Source organism: Atta colombica, unplaced genomic scaffold (genome assembly GCF_001594045.1).
Source record: "Atta colombica isolate Treedump-2 unplaced genomic scaffold, Acol1.0 scaffold205, whole genome shotgun sequence".
Classification (NCBI taxonomy): Eukaryota; Metazoa; Arthropoda; class Insecta; order Hymenoptera; family Formicidae; genus Atta; species Atta colombica.
In genome coordinates, this window is record NW_017259300.1 from 40,765 (window position 1) to 61,904 (window position 21,140).

Here is a 21,140-nt window from a genome sequence, read left to right on the forward strand (position 1 = left end):
TGTGTGTGTGTGTGTGTGTGTGTGTGTGTGTGTGTGTGTGTATGTGTGTGTATGTGTGTGTATACTGTTAAAAATTTTTTAATTATTTATAACTGAAAAATATATCTGCGTGTACATGAAATTTAATGTACGTTCATTACATTTAAGTAACTACTATAACTTAATTTTCAGTTAGACTATTACTTTTAATTTCATAACCACAAGTTTTATTTACATAAAAGGAAGCTCGTGGTTACATTTCTGACAGTGTATATTTATGTAAAAATTAATTTTTTATAATTTTTTACCTTTTTAAAAAATCAAAATTTATTAATTCATGCATAATAATGATAAAATTTTTCGTTAAGAATGATATTTAATAAATTTATATTTATTTCCCTGTGTTAAAACGTTAATAACTATCATATTCGTGTCGTTTGTCAAACTTGTTAAATAGCTTACGCTAATTTTCTTCTTCAAAATTTGTTCACAAAGAAAACGAGTGATAATGCCGAGTGTATAGACGACGCAGTAAATAATGTAGATTAACTTTCTTCTAGATACACTACTTCTATTAATGTAGATTAACTTTAATCTAGACTTAATTTACTTTTAATCTGTTTTTAATTTTAAATTAATTGGAAAAGGATAAAAAATAAATTAAAGAGAGATTAAAATTAATTTACATTAATAGACCTAAGCATAAAGCGGATTAAATAATTCAATATGCACGACATTACATACCGCAGAATATCTCGAGATTGAACTGGATATTCATTGTTGTGCAGGTATTGTTAATAACAGTCGTGATTTTTATGCTCGAGATAATATTACTTATTGTTAGAGAAACACATACAAACACAAAGCATATACACGATGACTACAGATCAATGTTTTTTATTATGACGCGATTGAATACTGTGTATAATATTTCTCGCAAATCAAATCATTAAAAATTTTTTTGTGTCAAAGAATCAGCAACTAATACTTTTAATAGATCAATACTTTTAATAGATCTGTGCATAGAGATATCGAATTACATTCCTTTGTCAGCAACAAAGCATACAAACGCATATTAGTTGTTCTCCTGCCAAGATATTTACGCGGGTCTCTCAATGACGTTATTTTAAGTTAAGAGCCATATGTTAATTCAGCCGTCTAAACAGCAAAAGTAAAAATATAAATGTTTACTTGTAACTATAACTTTGTTTACGAGCGATATGCGACATTGCTACGATTATTGCGACATGATCACAACATTGCTACGATTATTGCGCCACGACTGAAAATTAATTTAACGCATTGTTTAAAATCAATTTAAAAGTGCAGGTAACAATGTAGTAATTATAATAATTATATATCGACTAAATTCTGCTCGAATTTATGAAAAGTTTGCTCTAAAAAAATAGTATGAATTTTTGCTTTCAATTAGCTGTGCATCATAAAATTCAAAAAATAAGGAATTATTCTTTCAGTTATTTTGAATTTTGAATTTTTATTCTAAAGTTATTTCTATGTATATAATTCGCAATTCGCTAAGCGAAATTATAATGTACTCAGTAGGGTACTCGCCTTCTACAGCTTTTATCTACATGACCTTGAGCCACACCCTAACGCTTGATGATGAAGCGACGAAAAAAAAAAAAAAATAGTTCTCCATGTGTACGGATCGTCATTCCTCGCCTCTGAGTCACGACGCTTCTTTTCTTACTCCGAAGTCCTTCTCAAGAAGGAAAGGGAACGGAAGCAAACGTTTTCTCTCATTATACTCATGCAGGATATGTGAGGGGAAACGTCGTCTTTTGCGCACCGAGAACTTGCGTGAATATAGGTATATAGTTGAATGGCCGGCTTTGTTGGCCGAGTCTTCAAACTGTCTGGAGATTATAAGAGTTGGCTTTATACTGTTTCAAAGCATCTTTCGAATCCCCACGTGCTTGGCTCTGTTTGGTGTATAAAGTACCTTTTCATGCTGATACTCAACGTTCATTTTTAACGCCAAATAGGTCAAAAGTGACGTTTGATATTCATCAATTTTTATTATACGATCTATTTTGACGCTAAAAATTAGTTGAATATCAGCATGAAGGGTACTTTAAAGGCCATGGCACACAAAAATTGAAGCATTACAATTCAAGCAATCACGATCAGATATCGTAAAGTAAGTAGATATCATAACGTAAACAGTAACAAATCTATTGATTTTTTTTACTGTTTAAATCTTATTATTTAATTTTTTTTATGTACTATGGCTGTATAAACTTTGCAGAAAGTTAGAACTTTGGTTAGAACTGTCCAAGTTTAATCGTCGTAATTTCCGAAAATCTTAATTCGATTTCTGACAAATCAACGATCGAAAAGATTTTTCCAAACTTCTCGAAAAGCGGTATCTTACTCTGAAATCGCTTACTTTCTAGTTCTTAAAGTATCGAAAAGTTATGTGTCCCACGCGATTTTCGGCGAGACGTCGCCAACTCACTTGGAAGATAAAAAATCCGGAAAATAAAGTCTTACCTGTCCCTCGGAGTGTCCCGGCGCGAAGACGCCAGGGAATGCTTCGCGGATGAATGTGTAGAATCTCTCTGTGCTTCTCTGAGAAGTCGCAGGTATTCACGTTCGCCGGTAATGCTAAACGGCGTCGGCGTTGTCCGGGTCGCCAGCGGCGGGTCCGGCACCAACTCCACCCAGGATTCTGCGCAGATAGAAAAAAATTGTTATTCTCTGTTGAATGCTTATTCAATTCCATGAGCTTTTACAATAGTTCCGGCAATTCGCGCAGCAGCCACTTTTCAGTGTCCTTCGATAATAATACATTGTTTCCGCACGCGAGGAAAATTTTATCTCCTAGAAACGATAAAAAAAGAATGAATAACAACTAGCAACAGTAATTTTATTTACTGAATAAATTACTCAATTATATTTTACTCGCATTGTCATGAGCAAATTTCTTACAGAAATAATAAAATTTGTTATTACAGTAATCAGTACTAAAAAGAAGGATCTCGTTTCTTTCTGAATTGAAAAGACCTTTAATGAAATTGAAATTGAATTTATATATCTTTAGTGAAAATTTAATGAGACTCCATCATAATATGTAATTTTTCAATTTCCTTCCAGAAATAATAAAATTTATTATTACAATAAATACTAACAGAAGCAGCTATCCTATTTCTGTATTAAAAAAACCCTTGATGAAATTGAAATCCATAGCTTTTTAGCAAAATTTAATGAAACGAAATTTAATGAACACTGCATGTATCGTAATTTTTCAATTTTAATTACTAATTTTAATGTACTAATTAAAATATTATAATTTTAATGTACTAATTAAAATATTTTAATGTTAAATGTTATGTAATGTTGTTTCTAATATTTTTAAAGTGCTTTTAAATTTTAACACGCTGATGTTATATTCGGTGCATATTGTATGAAGAATGAATGTCGTTGAACGACATACGCGATGACACACTATAATGTCTTTAAAAATAGCAACAACAGCCACCATATCGATCACGTTAACCCCACGAGGTCAAGTTGAAGGGAAATTTCATATTCTTTTCTTGTAAATAATATAATGTCAATTTTTACATCAATTTTCATCGTATATGTATAGTATTAATCTTTGCAAATAAAATTATCAAAAACATAGAAGAAAAAATTTAATATTTCAAAGTGGATAAATTAAAATTATTATTATATAAATATTAAATTATTACAATTTCGAAAATAATTATTACATCTAAAAAATCATTGCATTCAAAGAAAATTATTTTTTAAAATAAATATACCATTAAATGTCATGTTCTTTCACGTTTATGTTGTATCATATTTCACGATCATTTTTATATACATGGTTTTATACATTCATAACGTGATTCGCTTTGTACACACTTATACATTTAACAGATAAAAATATGCACGTATTTACATTAACGGTTTTTCAAGGACAGACTCGTCTCTTCGATGTATATAAATAAATACGATATACAAATAATATCTCCGACGCATTTATTTTAAAATGACTATTTTGGCAGAAAAATTTCATTCTTTCCACTGTATGCTAATAAAACACTTAGCATGCATTACAAAAGAAATAGTTATAAATGACGAGTAATGATTTATCAAGATAACCATCTCACTATAAAATCAAACAAGATCAATATTAATTTTTACATTGTATATTTGATAAAACTAAAATCTATGAGTTTGTTAATTAATCAAAGTTAATTAATCAAGTGTTATGCCAAATGTAAATCAAATGAATTATCAGATTTGGACCATAAGAATAATTATCTTGATTAATAATGATATAATGATAAATAAATACAAAATTATACATCTTTTGATGATACAAATCTTTTGTTAATTTAGAAATAACATAGAATCGTATTTCGCAATTTGCAAATTGTCACATAAATATGCAACTCTTAACTTCTGTGCAACAAGCTCATTGGAATACTAAATAACACAATCAAAGTAACAGAATTATCGATACTATCTATAGGCTGTATAATCGAACAATGATAAATAATACAAAATTATGCATCTTTTAATGATACAAATCTTTTGCTAATTTGGAAATAACAAAGAATCGTACTTCGCAATTTGTAAATTATCACATAAATATGCAACTCTTAACTTTTATGCAATAAGCTGATTGGAATACTAAGTAACACAATACAGAATTATCGATACCATCTATAGCTGTATAATCGAATAAGGGAAGATTTATTTAATGATAAAGCTATTTAAACAAAATATACAAGAATCTTGAGAAAAACTTTTTTTTGTATGTGTGTGAGAAAGAACAAGAAAACTCTGCTATCAATATTCCGCTTTAATTGGAACTAAATAAAAGGAAGTTCGATTGTATATGAACGATATAGATCATGAGACATATCTATGTCTAGGGATAGACTTTTTTATTTTCAAATCTTATAGTTTCCACCACTTCATTTTACTATGAAAATTCACGAGATTGTAATTGTTCATCTTAAATAAGAATAAAAAAAGTATAAAATAAAATATGTAAAACGTATTATTAGAAAATAAAAAAGATAACGTTTATAAAATTGAATAGTGAATAAATAAATAAGATTAAATTTTAAATAATAACAATTTTACGAAATTTTATATTAATTTTATTTTATTTTATTTATAATTAATTTCATTAAATTGTACTGCACTAATGTTATTGTAATAAAAAATTATTACGTCAAACGAGTTAATTTTATGTAATTATTTTTATGAGAATTTAAGCTACTCATAACATACAATTTGTTAAAGTTCACAAATAGTGTGGTAAATGGTATGATAAATATCTGCGCTTTCAAGCTCCAGTATAATCACGAGAATGATCTCATCACCATGAAATCTCGGGTTCATCTACCATCGTTATGAGGATAGATTTGTTAATAACATAACGGACGTGAATTTATATTCCTCGCTTCAATGCGCCTTATTCCTTGCATAATTATGAAATGATCGCGCTATATTTTTATCTTACTTAATTTTCAACTTGCAAGTCTTCTTCGTCGTAGAAACAATTAATAAACGAGATTTTTGTAAACAAGTTTCATTCTCTATAATTCAATTAATATCTGCAAATATACGTTATCATTGATCAACAGAGTTCACGTTCTGCACTCCTGATTTTCTCGGCAACGCAACGCGTTACGTACTCTAAAACACGCGACACTTTTATTTTAAATTTTTGACCTCGAGATGTTTATATTAATAAAACATACAACAAAAAATCGAATAAAAAGATTAATCACAATTAGTTAATGATCAAATCTCCTATCCATCATATTCAAGTTCTTATCGATTGCGTAAGCAAATTTCTAATGTATCACGAGAATTGACAGGACGAAGGGAAGATAAAAACAGATTAGTCGATTGGGACAATCGGTTTGTCAGTCACCATAAATCGTCGTGATGTTCACGCGGGTCGTTACGCGTCACGTGTTATGCACGTGCGATATTAACATGGCGCGATGACCACAGCTCTTCCGCTCTTCTAACCGTACAAATCATCCGGGCGGGTTTACTTCAAGTTCGTTCACCTATTCTGTCGTAAACCGTCGTTAGTCACGTTTGCACTTTCGTCTAATTGAATGCGTCGACATCACAGCATAAACATGGTTTTAAAATACCCTCGAGACTGGCATTCTGCGAAAAGAAAAGAAAATTCGCTCTCTCGTACAGTGCAATTATTCCAAATAATTGCAGGTAAAAATAAATTATGTCGATCTAATATTGTTTTTCTATATGCGAGATTAATGTTCTCGTTACCGATATAAATATCATGAAAGACCAAACAATAAATTCGTTATGTTACACACGAACTTCTGAAAATTTACGACATACTGGGTTTATCACGCGATCTCTTGACTCCGGAATGAATAATCGACTATATGTAGGCACGCATGTGATTAATGCTCTTGCAAGGATGTGAATTGTAAAAATTAATAGTTACTATGCACGCGGCGTTCTATGGCTGGTATTCATATATGGTTGGTTCTTATATATTTAAGACTGTTTTAAATACAGCCTTAAAATATCATAAGTCAATCATATCGTTTTAATATCTTAAGACATTAAGATGGTTTTAAAATAAGAACCGATTATAAATCTATAATTCATTAAGATTGTAAATCAAATTTATAAGATTTTTTTCAAGAAGAATGCAGAAATATTGCGATGATATTCATCTGTTTATTAGAATGAAATAATTATCTATCATGTTATAAGCGCACCGATCATGAATATTTTCAAATATGATAAAAAGGAAAAAATTATAAGGCTAGTGAGAATCGACATTGTAGACAGTGCGCTAATATTTTAATAAAAGATCCTTTGTTGATATTAAACCATGCAAAATATTTTTTATAAAAAAATTTGATAATTGGTCATTTAAATGTACGTTTCGATTAATTTTTTTAACTATTTTTTAACTATTCAGCAAAGAAAATAATATGATCGCGGTATATACTTTAAATATTTTAGATAATTTTATTTTTAGATAATTTATTAAATATTTTAGATAACGAATATTTTTTCGTTAAAGTATTTTGAAAACACAATTTTCTCAAAAACAAAGCATTTCCGTAGATATCATTTCGCTCGAATATGCAAGATTATGTATATTGTAAACACTGCAGTAGGTAGATAGGAAGGTCGAATGCGACACGTCAATTTGCATTATTAGTCGCTTCGGAAAGATGCATGCGATAACGCCATAAATGTACACGATGTTAGATCGTAGCGAGGTCATCGGAAAATGGAAAAGTTGACTTAATAAACGCTTGACATCGTTCGAAATGTGCAAGACATGCATCGCTTAACGTAAATTCTTTAGACATACTTCGTCACTTGATGTTACCGTACCAAGATATAACGGAATGTAAAATTATGTTGCACATTACTAACATTTTGTTCCGTTTAATTTCCCAGATGCGCCGATGAATTGCGACAAAAAATCGAACGTGAAGAATTCCTGATTACGCGATGTCAGATACACAGACAAGGATCAATCCTGAAAAAATATTATCAGGATTTTTCATTTTTGGTTAACTCGTGATTGGTCTCAACCTAATAATGTAAAAATTGTATTTTTATAGCTATGATTATTAATTAATAAATATTAATGATTAATTAATAAATAATTGATGATTTTGTAGCAACTTTAAAGTTATTATTACAAATTAATTTAGTGATTAATCATAAAAAAATACAAATTATTAATATTAAGAAATATTAAAGTCAATGCTGATTCTTTTCGCAAAATAATTTTTGTTTCGTTATTACATTGTGTAGTTGATTTAAATTACAAATATTTCGACCTCTAATTGGGTCAACTTCAGCATTAAAACAATGCATGTGCAATCATTAAAATTTTTAATAATTTCTTCAATACTGAAGATGACTCAATTATAGAGGTTAGAAATTTTGTTTGTAACTTAAATCAACTACGTAATAATAAAAATAACAAAAACAATTTTGCAAAAAGAATCAGCCTTGACTTTAATGCTCCTTAATATTAGTAATTTGATTTATAATTATAAAGCCTTTTTACAAATTAAAATGAGAAAAATATAATATTTATATTTGAGTTAAGTGAGCTTAAGTGTAAAAGAAAAGTTAATCTATGTAAGACTTAATTTTAATCTCTGCCTTACTTATTATTTATCTTTTTTTAATTCTTAGAGTTAGAAAAAGTTATTTAAAATGAAAATTAAATCAAGATTAAAAAATCAAGATTAATCTACATTGATGGAACAGGACTTAATAACCTTAAATGATTTTACGTTATGTCATTGAGCATTAATTTATTAATATACGTTACATAATGTGTACACATTAACAGAAAAACAATCGACACATGGCGGGAACCTCTTGTTTCTCACGTCAGTTTTGTCTCCGTTTTGTCGTTTTCTCGCATCGTACGGGATCACATCCCACAAAAAATTCCACACGTTTAAATTCGCAGTTCATAAACGCCAACTCGCAACCTACGCCGCCATTTTCGTTACGTCTGAATCCATCCGGATTCGCAACGGACGGCGTCGACGCGCGAAGCGGAACGTTGTTTACTCGGTATACGTTACCGCGCAAACCGCGTTTACTTGCATAATCCTCTCATATTATTTACGAACTATGAGTTAATCGTGACCGTGCGCAGAATTCTTGCTTGATTACGAACAAACGAACGCACTTATCGCTACTTTGTGCATTCAGTCTGCGAACGTCGATGGACGTCGGGAATCAAAGCACCGGAGTGCCTATTCAGAGACTCGACGATTGCCATTATTTGATCAGCGGCGATCTCGTGCGAATCAACGTGGACAGATTACGTCGTTTGGTAGCGCTGACAAATCGGAGCTTCTATCCGCGAGATAAATCGCCCACTAGACGCAAATCTAACGCGACGGTTAAGATGGCAAGCCGTGATAAAAGGTGCATGTGAAACACTTCCGACTGCCACGTTCAGAGATGCAAGGATTAGAGTCTCGGAGTACGAAAAAAAAGATTTTATTTTATTAACATAAATTAATATAATGCTCGTCATTAATTTTTTTATCATTTCTTGATTGTTTTATATATAAAAGGTTAAGGCTTCTGTTCCCTCACCACTATATTGTTAAAGTAACGTCTTGAGTTAAATAACATTTTATATTTTTAACTTTTATGTGTCAAAATATAAATCAATTAATTTCTCTAATTATTTTCGAAATAAACAGCGTCCATATTCATGTATGCATTTGATAAATAATAAATTACTTGAGTCAAATTTAATATATTTTTATGAGTTAAATTATTTAACTCCATTGTTTTAGTTAAATTAATGATATATAGAATAGAAACGGTGGCAATCTGATAGAAATGATTAAAAAAAACTCAAATTGGATATAATTTCATGTTATGAATTTAATATTATCTGCAGTATGAGAGCCTTTATTTCATAAATAAGATAGTTTTCAGTCTATTGTATCAATTGCAAGTAATATTTTATTGAAAAATATTTCTATACAAATATAATTTGCAAGAATTTTTGTTGTGTACTTTCGCTTCTGATGTCACAGAAGATAGCAGGTGAGTGAACAGGTGTCTTAAACGTTACACTAATTATTAATGTATTTTAATGGCTTGTTAACTCACATTCCTGCGTTTAGCTTCAATTTGACCTCGCGATACAACTTTGTCTATATAAAAATCGCTACAATTTCTAAAGATATCTTGCTATTTCACATCATTGCATGATTTCTAGTCACATCATTTACCAATTATTTATCCTCATAAATTAACTTACGATAACAGTCGCTTAAACTTCGTTAATTCGGGCCATTAATCGGTGAGCTTGATATGTTACTTTCAATCGCACTGCCCATTTCAACTCAAGTATGAAAATAACAGCATATTTTTAACATTTATCCAGAATTTATTCGCGTGGAACGAAAGATGGTTTTGTTGTTTCTCAATAAATGTAACGTGTTATCAATCACTCGTCAAACAATCGTTACTTGATAATCTAATTAAAACGACAGCAGAAGTACATTTATGAAAAATTTAACTTAATTTAAAAAATTACATATTTCATAATGTCATGATTTTTCGTACCATACTCAAGATATGATTAAAGCTTTTATATACAATGTGTTTTTTGTTTCTTGTTTCTTACTTTTTGTTATTTTTTACATCTTGTCTTTTTGCTTCTTATCTGGTTTTTGTTTTATATCGCCCGAGATAAAAATTAACGAACTTCGAAAGAAACAAAAAATACGTAACAAAAAATTGTTGCTAAACAATTTTTGATAAAACGATTGCAAAGAAGAAAAAAGCAAAAGATAAAAAACAAGAAAAAGAAAACAAAAAGCACATTGTAAAATGGCTTAAGAATTTAGAAAAGCTGTATGTACTCTCTCTCTTTCTCTTTCTCTTTCTCTCTAAAGTACCACTTATCAATTAGAGAAAAAACAATGGTAGCGTTCAGCAAATAATTTTGCAACTGTTGCAAAATTCTTTAATATGATTCGTCCTGCCTTTAATTTCTCATTGGATCTAAATGTATAAATCAATCATATTGCAAAAGTTTACAACAGTTGCAATGCTGCTTTCTCCGCTGAACGCAGCCAATATTGCACCAACTAGCAATAAGTTGACAGTACATGAACAAACACGTGCTTGTCAAGGCAGCACGCGTTGACACTACAAGAGTATCATGATACCGCAGAATGTGCAAGCTGATCTTCGACGCTTTGTCACTTCTTGCGTAAACGTGTCTGGCAAAAGCCTCTATTGTATCAACAACAAACCGCAAGTAGAAGCATCGCTGTATTTAACCTGTTTAAACATTTGACGTGGTCATACATACTTTAAAAAATTATTTAAAAAACTATTCAGTGATAAAGATAATTATATAATTTGCTTCAAATTAAACATTATTTAAGCTTTAATAGCCGTTTATTCTCAACAATATGAAAGTTAATTAAAAACACAATGGAAATATTTCACGCGATATTTAACACATCTAGTCTGCACAAGGAATATCCATTTAATTTTTTAAACGCTTTTATATACTTTTATATACGCTTAGCTAATGAAATGAGTAAGCGTACAAATTCTCATCTATCTTTTTCCGCAAGTTATAAAAAACGTGCTGCCTGATCGTGAGGAAATTTCCGCAAAATCGCATCGCATCTGAGAGACGTTTACCACGTGTTACGTCTGTGAAATTGCTACTGGGTAGCCTCAATCAATCGGATTAAGGACTGGCGGCGAAGCTTATGGCTAAAAATAGATACCTTCCCCTTTTCGACAGTCTGCCGTCATTTCGATTAGTATACCATGTGCATAGGCGTGCACGCAGCCGATAATCACGAATGTACCGCTTATCTGTACGTTAAATTAAACATCCTTTTGACAGCCAGATAAAGATGCAAATAGGCGAGCGCGAACTACTCTGTGCCTAAATATTCTTGTATTTATGACGACAGACATTGTACAAAGTGCAAATTTATTACATTTGAAGTTCGGCGCTTTCAAGTCGACTCCATTTATAACTGTGAATACTTAGTATTTATCGATACATGTGTTAGTATCAATCGTGTTTGAGATGCGATTTTAATAGAAACGAATGATGACAATATATAAATCATTTTAATACTACAAGTATTCAAGATTTTTTATTCACTAAAACGAATAAATCATTATAAAAATAAAGAAAAATTAAATATTTCATCAATATAAAGGATATATTAGGTGTAGTAAAAAGAAATCCATTGTTTTTGCATGAAATTGAATGGAAAAATAATGGATTTCTTTTAACTATATCTAATAGTTGAAAAATATTGAAAATCAAATATTGAAAAATCAAAGAATTTCAAAATTCTATCTTTTATATAAAAAAATATAATATCAATCTAAAAACAGAAATAGTCAATAATAACTGCTCGGTCAATAATAATTGCTTCTATTGTACGACGATAAGTAAATTATAAATGAATAAAGGAAAATCGAGATAAATACTTATCTTAATAATATCGCAAATAATGATCAGATGGATAATTTCTGACTGATACCGATGATTACAATTTACTTTAATCTATCTATTTAAAAATATCTATTTATACAATAATATAATTTAATCACCGATATTGACGAGTGAATTATATTGGCGTATATACTTAATATTTAAATCCATTTGTGTATTTATCGAAAGTTTTTGTCGAAAATTGCTCGACGAAAACGATTCAATGGAAATTCGGACATTTCTGCCAAGTCAGTGGTTTGACGAGTTGTTTGAGAGAGTGTCCGAGTATTCGCGTGAGCCGAGTCACGTAGGCTCCTGAGTACGTTCTCATGATTTCGGGTCAACGCCGCTCTGATGAGTCCCAGGCCCCTGAGGACGATCACGTAGATCTGTTAGAACGACGTGTGAAGGATCGCGTATCACGTTACCGCGAATGGGAACGAACTCGCGAAGATGACTCATTCTTCCGAAACGCAGTTTCTCTCTTGCACTAGTTATCTCGGAGACATCGCGTATCCAAGCATTTACTTCATGTTGCGATATATAATATTAATTTCTCGATTAAATTAATTTTCACATTTTAATCACGTAATTAATACGTAATTAACGCGTAAACTTATTTAGGCCCGGTTTTTCGTTTTCTGATTAATTCGTGATTTAAACTTAACTTGATGATAATGTAAAAATTGTGTTTTTCTAGATGTGATTAATCATTTAACTGATGATGTGTGTTTTGTACTTTTAAAATTACAATTAAAATTATTATTAGTTTAATGAATCATAGCTAGAAAAACACAATTTTTACATTATCATCAAGTTTAAGGTTAAAAGTTTAAGTTAAAAAAACAAGTTAATCAGATAATGAAAAATCAGAAAAACCGAGTCTTATTTATCACACTTTGCAAATCAAAGAGTGCAGAAAAGAAAAATAAATTTCAAGATTTTTTTGTTTTCTAAAATCGTTCAGAAATTCTGCGATTATTTCATTGTATGAGCTGTAATTACGAGATTTACTTAGATTTCAGGAGGAATAATAACTCAATCTCTTAAATTCAATAATATTTCGCTATTTATAATTCCCGTGTATATCAAAATGTAAATCAATCCATTAATTTATATGATTGTAGTTTCAAAGTAAACAATATCATATTAATGTATGCATTTAATAATTAATAAATTAAATTTGAGATTAACGTATACATTTAGTAAATCATAAACTAAACTTGAGTCAAAGTGAGTTACATTTTTTTTAGTTCAATGGTTCAACTTCATTGTTTCAGTTAAATTAACGACACATTGAATTGGAGCAATGACAACCAATAGAAATGGTTAAAAATAACTTAAATTGGGTGTAATTCTTTTATCAGTAAATTTAACACGCACCGCAGAAATAATATCGATAATTTAACGCTAGAACATACAATGCCATTCTTGATCACAAAGTAACATTATCTTCTTATCAATATCTAAATTATCTAAACTGATATCGCTCCGATAGTTTAGACACCAATAAGTATTGTAACATTATTTTTCGATCAAGCGTGACATTGAACGTTCTAGCATTGTTCATGTTATTAGTTCTGCTGCGCATAATACATTATCCTATTATACGATTTCAATTAACGACAAGAAAGACGTGACGACGATATTCATTGTGACAGATACGACCCTGATCTTGACCGAGCGACGTATTCATTAGGGCTCGTCCAATTTAAATAGAACACTCGGGCCACGCGAGTTCGCAGGACACTGACCCATTTCTATTCGCGTCGATGAAGAAGGCAAAAGAGAAGATGATTATTTTTAGAATATCAAAAATGATTGCAACAATTCCAAAAAAGAAGCAAAAAATTAACACTTTTTTTATAGCACAAAATTTATAAGCTGTTTTACATTTTCATTCTCTTCGACTCCATTTCTGTTCTCCGAAGAACAATTAAGATTTTTTGTTAAATTCGCTTTGAAATAACTCGCTATTCACTCCGAGATTTATTCGGTTGCCTCTGGAATTAAATACTTTATCATGTTAATAGGTCGAACTATTTATGGATGATTTCCGGGAGTCGGAATATACGTGAATAAATCATACAGTGATCGAAGATACCATTAGACGTTTACACGAAAACAGCATTGCAATTAAAATTTACTAAATTTTAATGCATATTTCTTTGAATAGTACTAACTAAACATTTACTTACAGCAAATAAATAAAATATTTATTTTAAAAAATAATAGTTAAATCAAATGGTTTTTGTATCAAATAAATATATATTTGTATTTAATAAATATTTACTTAAAATTATTCAAACAAATATTTATTAAAATTTAGTATTTTTTCAGTATAAACTCATGTGCAAAAAGCAAAATAGAAGTTTACACAGAAGTAAAAAATAAATGAAAATTACTTTACAGTGTTAATAAAGAAATCCAGAAATTACAGAAACGGTATCTAATTTCTCATAATACGACGAGGGAAACTGGAGACCGTAATCCGAGCCGCGGATAAATTTAGCGTTGCAGTCTTTATAACGTCGAATACTTTTTGCAAAACATTATTTTATCTCGCGATTCATATCGCCGAGAACGACACCTGCTATTGTTAACGTTAAAAAGATACGACTTGTAATTCAACACGAGCGAGAGAAGACACGTGTCGTGGAGAAGAAACAGATAGGAAAAGAAACAGATAGGATCGCGATGCAACCATAAGATGAAAACAGGTGCCTATGTCTTTTTTCGTCGAAGAAATCTTTTATCGACCAGACGACACTTTGCAAAACAAACAAAGATAAAGATTGCAGTAGTAAAAGTATATACGCGTGCCGATTCAAGTGGCTTTCGTACGTGAGATTCACATGGCAAAGTGAGTAACGAAACAATTTAAAATTAATTGGTAAAATGAGCTCTCTACATAATTCGACTTAAAAGATACAATTAAAAGATTTTATAAACAAAAGCGCAGATAAAATTTAATTAAGAAATGTAAAGATTTTATTATCTCAGTAATCTCGGCATATAATAATAATCTTAGCAATTACGGTTTGAAATTTAATTAGGGGAGCAGAACAAAGACTATGAAGAGAACGTATTGAATAAATTATTTCTTATAGAAATCATTACAAAAATGATAAAGTTATTTACAAAGTCTCGCATTTTTTTATTATTACCAGCATGTTTTATGAAATATTATAATAGAGCCTCTTTTACTGTAAAAGGATAACCACAGAAATATCGGCTTTCTCGCAGTCTAAAGTTTCCTGAGGAAATTATAAAACCATATTACGAGACTGTGTAAAAATTGTAAAAAATATTGGCAGGTTCTACGAAAATTTTTTCGCGCGAAGCGCGCAATTTTGACTATGGAATTAATTTTGCGAGTTTGTTATCAAGTTTCTTTTTCTTTTAATTCAATCAAGTACAAAATAAATGTTTATTAAATCTAAAAATATATTTATTTGGACATAGAAAGGTCATTTTGCTAAAGTATGTAAAAATTTAGCTAGATTCAAATTTAAATATAACTTCGTTAAATCGAACAAATTATATAGGATCCTCAAACTAATTGCTAGAATGTTAAAACTTTCTGCTCATCATGTTCGAAATTCGTATATTTTTAAATATTTTAACAAAATCGTTTTTCCCTTGCAAGAACTATTAATTTGATTTAACAATTATTTTTTTCTGGAGTAAATATTTATTTACTGTAAGTAAATGTTTAGTTTACTATTCAAATAAATATTTATTAAAATTTAATATTTTTTTTCACGCACAAGTCATTTCTCTTAAATTCTTGATAAAATAATCATTGATAATTCACGACTCCTTTGACACATATATATTGAAACGTTCTCTTATCTTATCTTATTTTATTCAGCAAATGCGGAAGAAAAAACGGAAATAATGCATAGAAAGTAATTAAGTCTTTGATTTACAAATATAATAGTTATTATTGAACATTTCCGTAAATGTCCGTGCTATTTTTATTTCCGAATAAATATAACACGATTAAATCGCATTGCTAACCACAAATATTTTATCTATAATCTGTTTATACGTATATCAAAGGAAGCGGATATACAATAAAAGATATTTGCATTTATTTACTTGGGAGCAAAACATTCTATAATACTATAAAGAAAATAATGAAATTCCGTAACACTTTATTAAAAAAAAAAATAATCAAAAAATAACCGAAGATAAAAATCTAAATATAGAAAAGCGTATATCGAATGTATCGAAAATATAAAATGTACAAAAGAATTTCATAGAATTAAAAAAAATCAGATTCTAGATGTCGAGAGGGATACTTCTTAAAAAAAAAAAAAAACTAGAAGAAAATAGCGTATCGAGAATGTAGAATGTAAAAAAACAAAAAAATTAAATGAAATAAGAAAAAAACTGAAGGTATCGAGAGGCAGCAGGCATTGTTACTTCCACGAGAAGCGCGTGACGGGACTTTACAAATCCGGCGTATTTCGCTTGGTCCGCTTCGTCTCGCTCCCCGTGCAACTTCACGCGAAGCTCCGGCCGGGGTATGAAGTATCGATTTGCGCGCGCGAGACATGAAAAATTGAATCTTGCACCGGGCGCGACGCGGCGCGTTGAAAGTAGGCCCGAAATGGCGCCAAAACTGCGCCGCGACGCGTGGCGTCGCGTCGCGCCAATTTATTTCGGATCCAACGGATTGCTCCGATTATCGGAGACGCGCCAAGATCGTCAGATAACGAAAGTGAAAATTTATCGGAGGAACAATTGTTCTCCAAGGATGTCATTGAACGGCAGCGAGACATCAATCGAATCTGATAGTCGCTTCTTCTCGACGTTAACGCTCCAGAAAAACGAACGGAGCAACATCGGCGATGAAGTACGTTTGTTTACGCTTTACAGGAAGTGAAGGAGGACAAGAGGCAGGCGGGCGGGCGGGTGGGCGGACACGCACATCGCGCGAAATGGCCGTCGCGTCTGACGTGTAGATGATCGGTGCGGCGCGTATGGTTTTTTTAACTTTTTGCGCTTTACTTACCGCTCAGCTGCTCGTCCGACGTGTACTTCGCCGAGGACGACATCGCCGTACGATGCGCCGTGTATGGCACTCGTTGGAGTGTAATCGCTCGCGATGAGGAAATAGAAAGAAACGGAGCTAAGGGGCGAGCGAGCACCAGAAACGAGACGCCAGAAACGCACGTAAACGTATAGTATAATATAGTATATGTGCGCGACAGGACGCTGACGACGCTACAACTCGACTCGAGCAACGATACAACGCAACCTGCCGCTACGGACAATCGCGATAAAATGCTGCCGGGAGGGCAGCGCTGCCGTGCTTTGTTTTGACGCACGTCGGCACGCGCATGTGTCAGTTGCGCCAGCCGTCTCCAGCCGTCTCCACTTCGGAGTCGAGCCAATCACGTCGCGCCGCGGTGTAAATAGACCGTGTGAGTCGACGTGACGATTCGCGTGCGTGGTCAGCGTGATGCGATGCACTCGGCACTACGTGCGTCAACCTGCGTCAACCTGCGCGCCGTCTCGGCCGGTCGGCTGTCGGCGTCGCGCGACTCATCGCCGCGCGTACTTTCGAGAAATAAACGTCGTGTCATTCCCCTCCCGCGTAAAAAAAAGAAAATGGAAAAAAAAGGAGGAATTCCTCCGAGCGACGCGATGATTCGCGATCGCTTCGATCATTTGCGATTTGTCGTCGGGGCCGACATCTGTCGGGGATAAAGGCGCCACAATAACTTCGTATCTATTTTCCTCTCATCGTTCGTTGTACGGCTATATAATTAGCATTACAATTGGATTACTCTACATTGCGAAAATAGTGGTAATAATAACTCTATCGAATATATGAGAGAGATAATGGTATATTAGGTGTAGTAAAAAGAAATCCATTATTTTTGCATGAAATTGAATGGAAAAATAATGGATTTCTTTTTACTACACCTAATATATAGGCAAGTAGCAATAAATAGACAATGCTATAGACAGTAGATGTTATATGTACAATAAATATTTAAATATATATATACATCACCTAATTAATAAACACAAATGATTAGTGGCTAATGCAATTTATAATAATATTATATTTCTAACATATCCTATTTCTAATTATTTAAAAATGTGATTTTTGAATAAATAATTATATTTAATTTAAATATATTACTATACTACTTATACTTTAAATATATTACTATATTAATTTAAATATATTTATTTATTACATAGAATTTAAAGTAAAATTCTTCCTTTACAAAATCTTTATGTGCAATTTTTTAATTAAATTTTATTTCACTAATTCATTCATAATTATAATGTCAAAATCGATAAAATTAAGACACCGGCGGAATATTTTTATTTTTCGCGAAGCAAGTAGCCTCGCGTTTCCGATTTATCGACAGACGTTCCTCAGCGATTTCGTCATCTCTCGCGACATAATCCTCGGGACTCTCGAAAGAGAAGTATCCGAACATCCGCGATAGGCGGTCCACTGGTGAAAATTCGGAGTAATCGGAGTTTTACCAGCGCTCCCGCTGTGGATTTTAACAACAACGCCGGTGGCAGCACTGTGCGATCGCTAATTTGCGTTGAACGACACGTATTTCGGTACGTGTCCGTGAACTGCGTAAATCACGCGCATATTTCGCGTAACGACCACAAACGATCGACGGGAAGGTGAACGAAGGACGTAGAGCGAATCCGAGAACCCTTTTATCACAGAAGAAGGTACGTTCCGCGTGCGTGATCAAGTTCGATAGGGAAAACGGGACCGTCTCCCTGTTACTCCTTGGGAGGGTAATCCGGGCCAACCGTCGTTCGATAAACAATAAGGGGAACGAGAGAGCGAGAGAAAGATAGACAGAGAGAAGAAAGCGAGAGCACGAGAGAGACGCGCCAATCCGTCCGATTTCGATACGATACGAGTACGATACGCGCTCGCAAATATGGTCGCCCGTGCGACCTCATCTGTCAAGTGACTAGGACGATTCTCGCGCCGTGCGTTCTCGCTATGTGCCGTTAGCGAGAGGAGCGAGGGAGAGAGAGAGAGAGAGAGAGAGAGAGAGAGAGAGAGAGCGAGCGACATCGAACTGTCTCGGCCGCCGGGCCGCCAAATTTCAGGTAAACACTCCGGGGGGGTAATAAAGAATCGCTAGAAAAGCCGGATCGGTGGGTCACCGTTTCCATATGTGCGAGAGTTCGAGAATTCGCGATTTGTTAACCCAAAGCTCCTCCGCGTCCCGGCTCGAGGTTGCGCGCGGCACTCTCGCCTGACGTCGCCTCGAGCCCTCCGCCCGTCAAAGGACCGGTGGGAGCATAATCGAAATTGACCATTCGAGGGAGTATCTTGTTTACAAGCGGAGTGTTCGTTTGGAGAATCACATTTCAACACTATCTGAACTGTTTATTTATTTCTGAGCGGCTGTCGATAGAAACACGGCGGCTCCGTGTGTCAATAAAATTGTTTTTAAGTTTCTTGATGTTATCTTTGACGACGATGTTGAGCGGAGTGAGACGCTGATAACAAGAATTTATAGGTAATCAGCAGACACATCGTTCACATACTGGCTATGAAAATGAAGATCCCAAACGGCGGGTCTGGAAACGGGACTTATTACGGACAAGAGACAGGCATCACTTCCTATGTGGACAACAACAGCGACACGGAGGCTGAGGTGCAAGCGATAGGCGATGGTGATTTCTCAGAGTACCTCTGGATGGAAAATGAAGAGGAGTTTGATAAGCAGGTACCTTATTTATAGATATAAAGCTTCTCACAGTTATTTTTTATTCTGCACTCGACGTTTCTATCGGCGTCAGGTGCTCCAACAACTGGAAGAGGAAGAATTGATGGAAGAGTGCTTAGAAGCGATGCTAGAAGAAGAGAGGCAACATCAAAGAAATATGAGTTCTACTGCTTGGTCCACGGCTACTGGCACTTCCGACAATAATGCTGCTGAACTTTGTCAACAACTAAGCAGTCTGAGGATGCAAGATGATCTCGCCAAGCAGGTACCTGAAGAAATGTTTCTCTTCTTTTAAGTCTATTCTACATTGTGTTTTTGCCTTCTGTTTCTTGTTTTTTTATTATTTTTTACTATTTTACCTCTAATTTCTTTGTTTTCTGTTGTCTAATAAAAACTTGACAAACTTTGAAAGAGATGGGAAACATAATTGTCAATAAAACAATCGCAAAGAGGAAAAAAAGCAAGAAACAGAAAACAAAGAGCACATTATGCTTTAATGAGAGAAAGAGAGAGAGAGAGAGAGAGAGAGAGAGAGAGAGAGAGAGAGAGAGAGAGAAAGATTCTTTATTTAAACTTTTAATTAACAATTGCCGCTTGTACATGTGAATTTCCAGAGCACGCTAAATCCAGATGCAGCTGAATTTATTCCAGCGTGCAAATCGACTGTGGTATCACCTGTAAGTACATCATCAGAAACCACAGTCACTACAGAACCATCGTAGAAATCTTCTATGTGTTTTCTCTCTTGTCCGTTCTCTATTTAAGTCACGTATAAAATCGGGCTACACGTAATGATTAGAATTTACTATTTCCAATCCGACAGTCGTATTAAATGGATCATCGTGTTAGGTGTTCAATGACTGTGACTGTAGGTACAAAGAGAGAGATAAAGGGCGCGAGTTGTGCATGTAATTATGCGCGTCATCCGAAGCATCAGTTACACAATTAGATGGAACGATAACGCGGTATCCCGAAACTTTTATAGACAAGAAACACGTTCACGTGTATCATGTGGGACAATTATTTTTTTGCCAAAATACTAAAGAACGATCGCTTTTACAAATCACTCGTTAAAACAAATTTGCAATTTGCATCTCTTGTTCGATGCCATCTACATTGAGAATCGTTTCTCGCGGAGGCACATGTTTTTAGCATTTTCAATCTTTGTATAATTTGTATAAATTGAAATCAATCATGTACGTTTACGGAAATAACCCACTGTTCAAGTTAAACTGAATAGAGGGAACAAAATGCACTGCATGGTTAAGGAAAGGACTTTCATAAGTTTATGAAATATGTATATGAACAGGAATATAGATATACATATATTATTCTGTAAATTATGTTCATATCTTATATATAATATATATAATATATATGTATATATA

At 32.9% G+C, this 21,140-nt stretch overlaps 2 protein-coding genes and 1 pseudogene across 4 annotated transcripts in view; 1 reads left to right on the forward strand and 2 right to left on the reverse strand.

The window, feature by feature from the left end:
* Positions 1-17,288, reverse strand: part of LOC108687375 (BCL2/adenovirus E1B 19 kDa protein-interacting protein 3) — a 30,344-nt gene extending 13,056 nt beyond the window's left edge. Inside the window, exons 1-2 of the mRNA XM_018193093.1 lie at positions 17,034-17,288; positions 2,494-2,671 (exon numbers count right to left, since the gene is read on the reverse strand). Coding sequence (XP_018048582.1) covers positions 2,494-2,671; positions 17,034-17,076 — 221 coding nt within the window. The 5' untranslated portion in view covers positions 17,077-17,288. The remainder of the gene's footprint in view (positions 1-2,493; positions 2,672-17,033) is intronic.
* On the forward strand, positions 8,920-21,022 carry LOC108687376 (polyadenylate-binding protein-interacting protein 2). 3 transcript variants are annotated; one of them, XM_018193097.1, is made up of 4 exons: positions 8,920-8,995; positions 19,543-19,752; positions 19,826-20,017; positions 20,367-21,022. In XM_018193097.1, the coding sequence occupies exons 2-4, from the start codon at positions 19,576-19,578 to the stop codon at positions 20,472-20,474; spliced, it is 477 nt and encodes a 158-aa protein (XP_018048586.1). In that variant the 5' UTR covers positions 8,920-8,995; positions 19,543-19,575; the 3' UTR covers positions 20,475-21,022. The 3 variants fall into 3 exon arrangements, with proteins under 3 accessions (XP_018048586.1, XP_018048584.1, XP_018048585.1); XM_018193095.1 differs by lacking the exon at positions 8,920-8,995 and adding an exon at positions 18,465-18,733; XM_018193096.1 differs by lacking the exon at positions 8,920-8,995 and adding an exon at positions 18,748-19,126.
* LOC108687291 lies at positions 17,223-17,787 on the reverse strand (annotated as a pseudogene).
* Positions 21,023-21,140: the final 118 nt, after the last annotated feature.

Excerpts from the sequence above, each read along its gene's own strand:
- LOC108687376 (XM_018193097.1), top strand. The coding sequence starts at position 19,576 with ATGAAAATGAAGATCCCAAACGGCGGGTCTGGAAACGGGACTTATTAC. Across the intron at positions 19,753-19,825 it reads AAGAGGAGTTTGATAAGCAG|GTGCTCCAACAACTGGAAGA; the intron begins GTACCTTATTTA and ends TATCGGCGTCAG. Across the intron at positions 20,018-20,366 it reads AAGATGATCTCGCCAAGCAG|AGCACGCTAAATCCAGATGC; the intron begins GTACCTGAAGAA and ends GTGAATTTCCAG.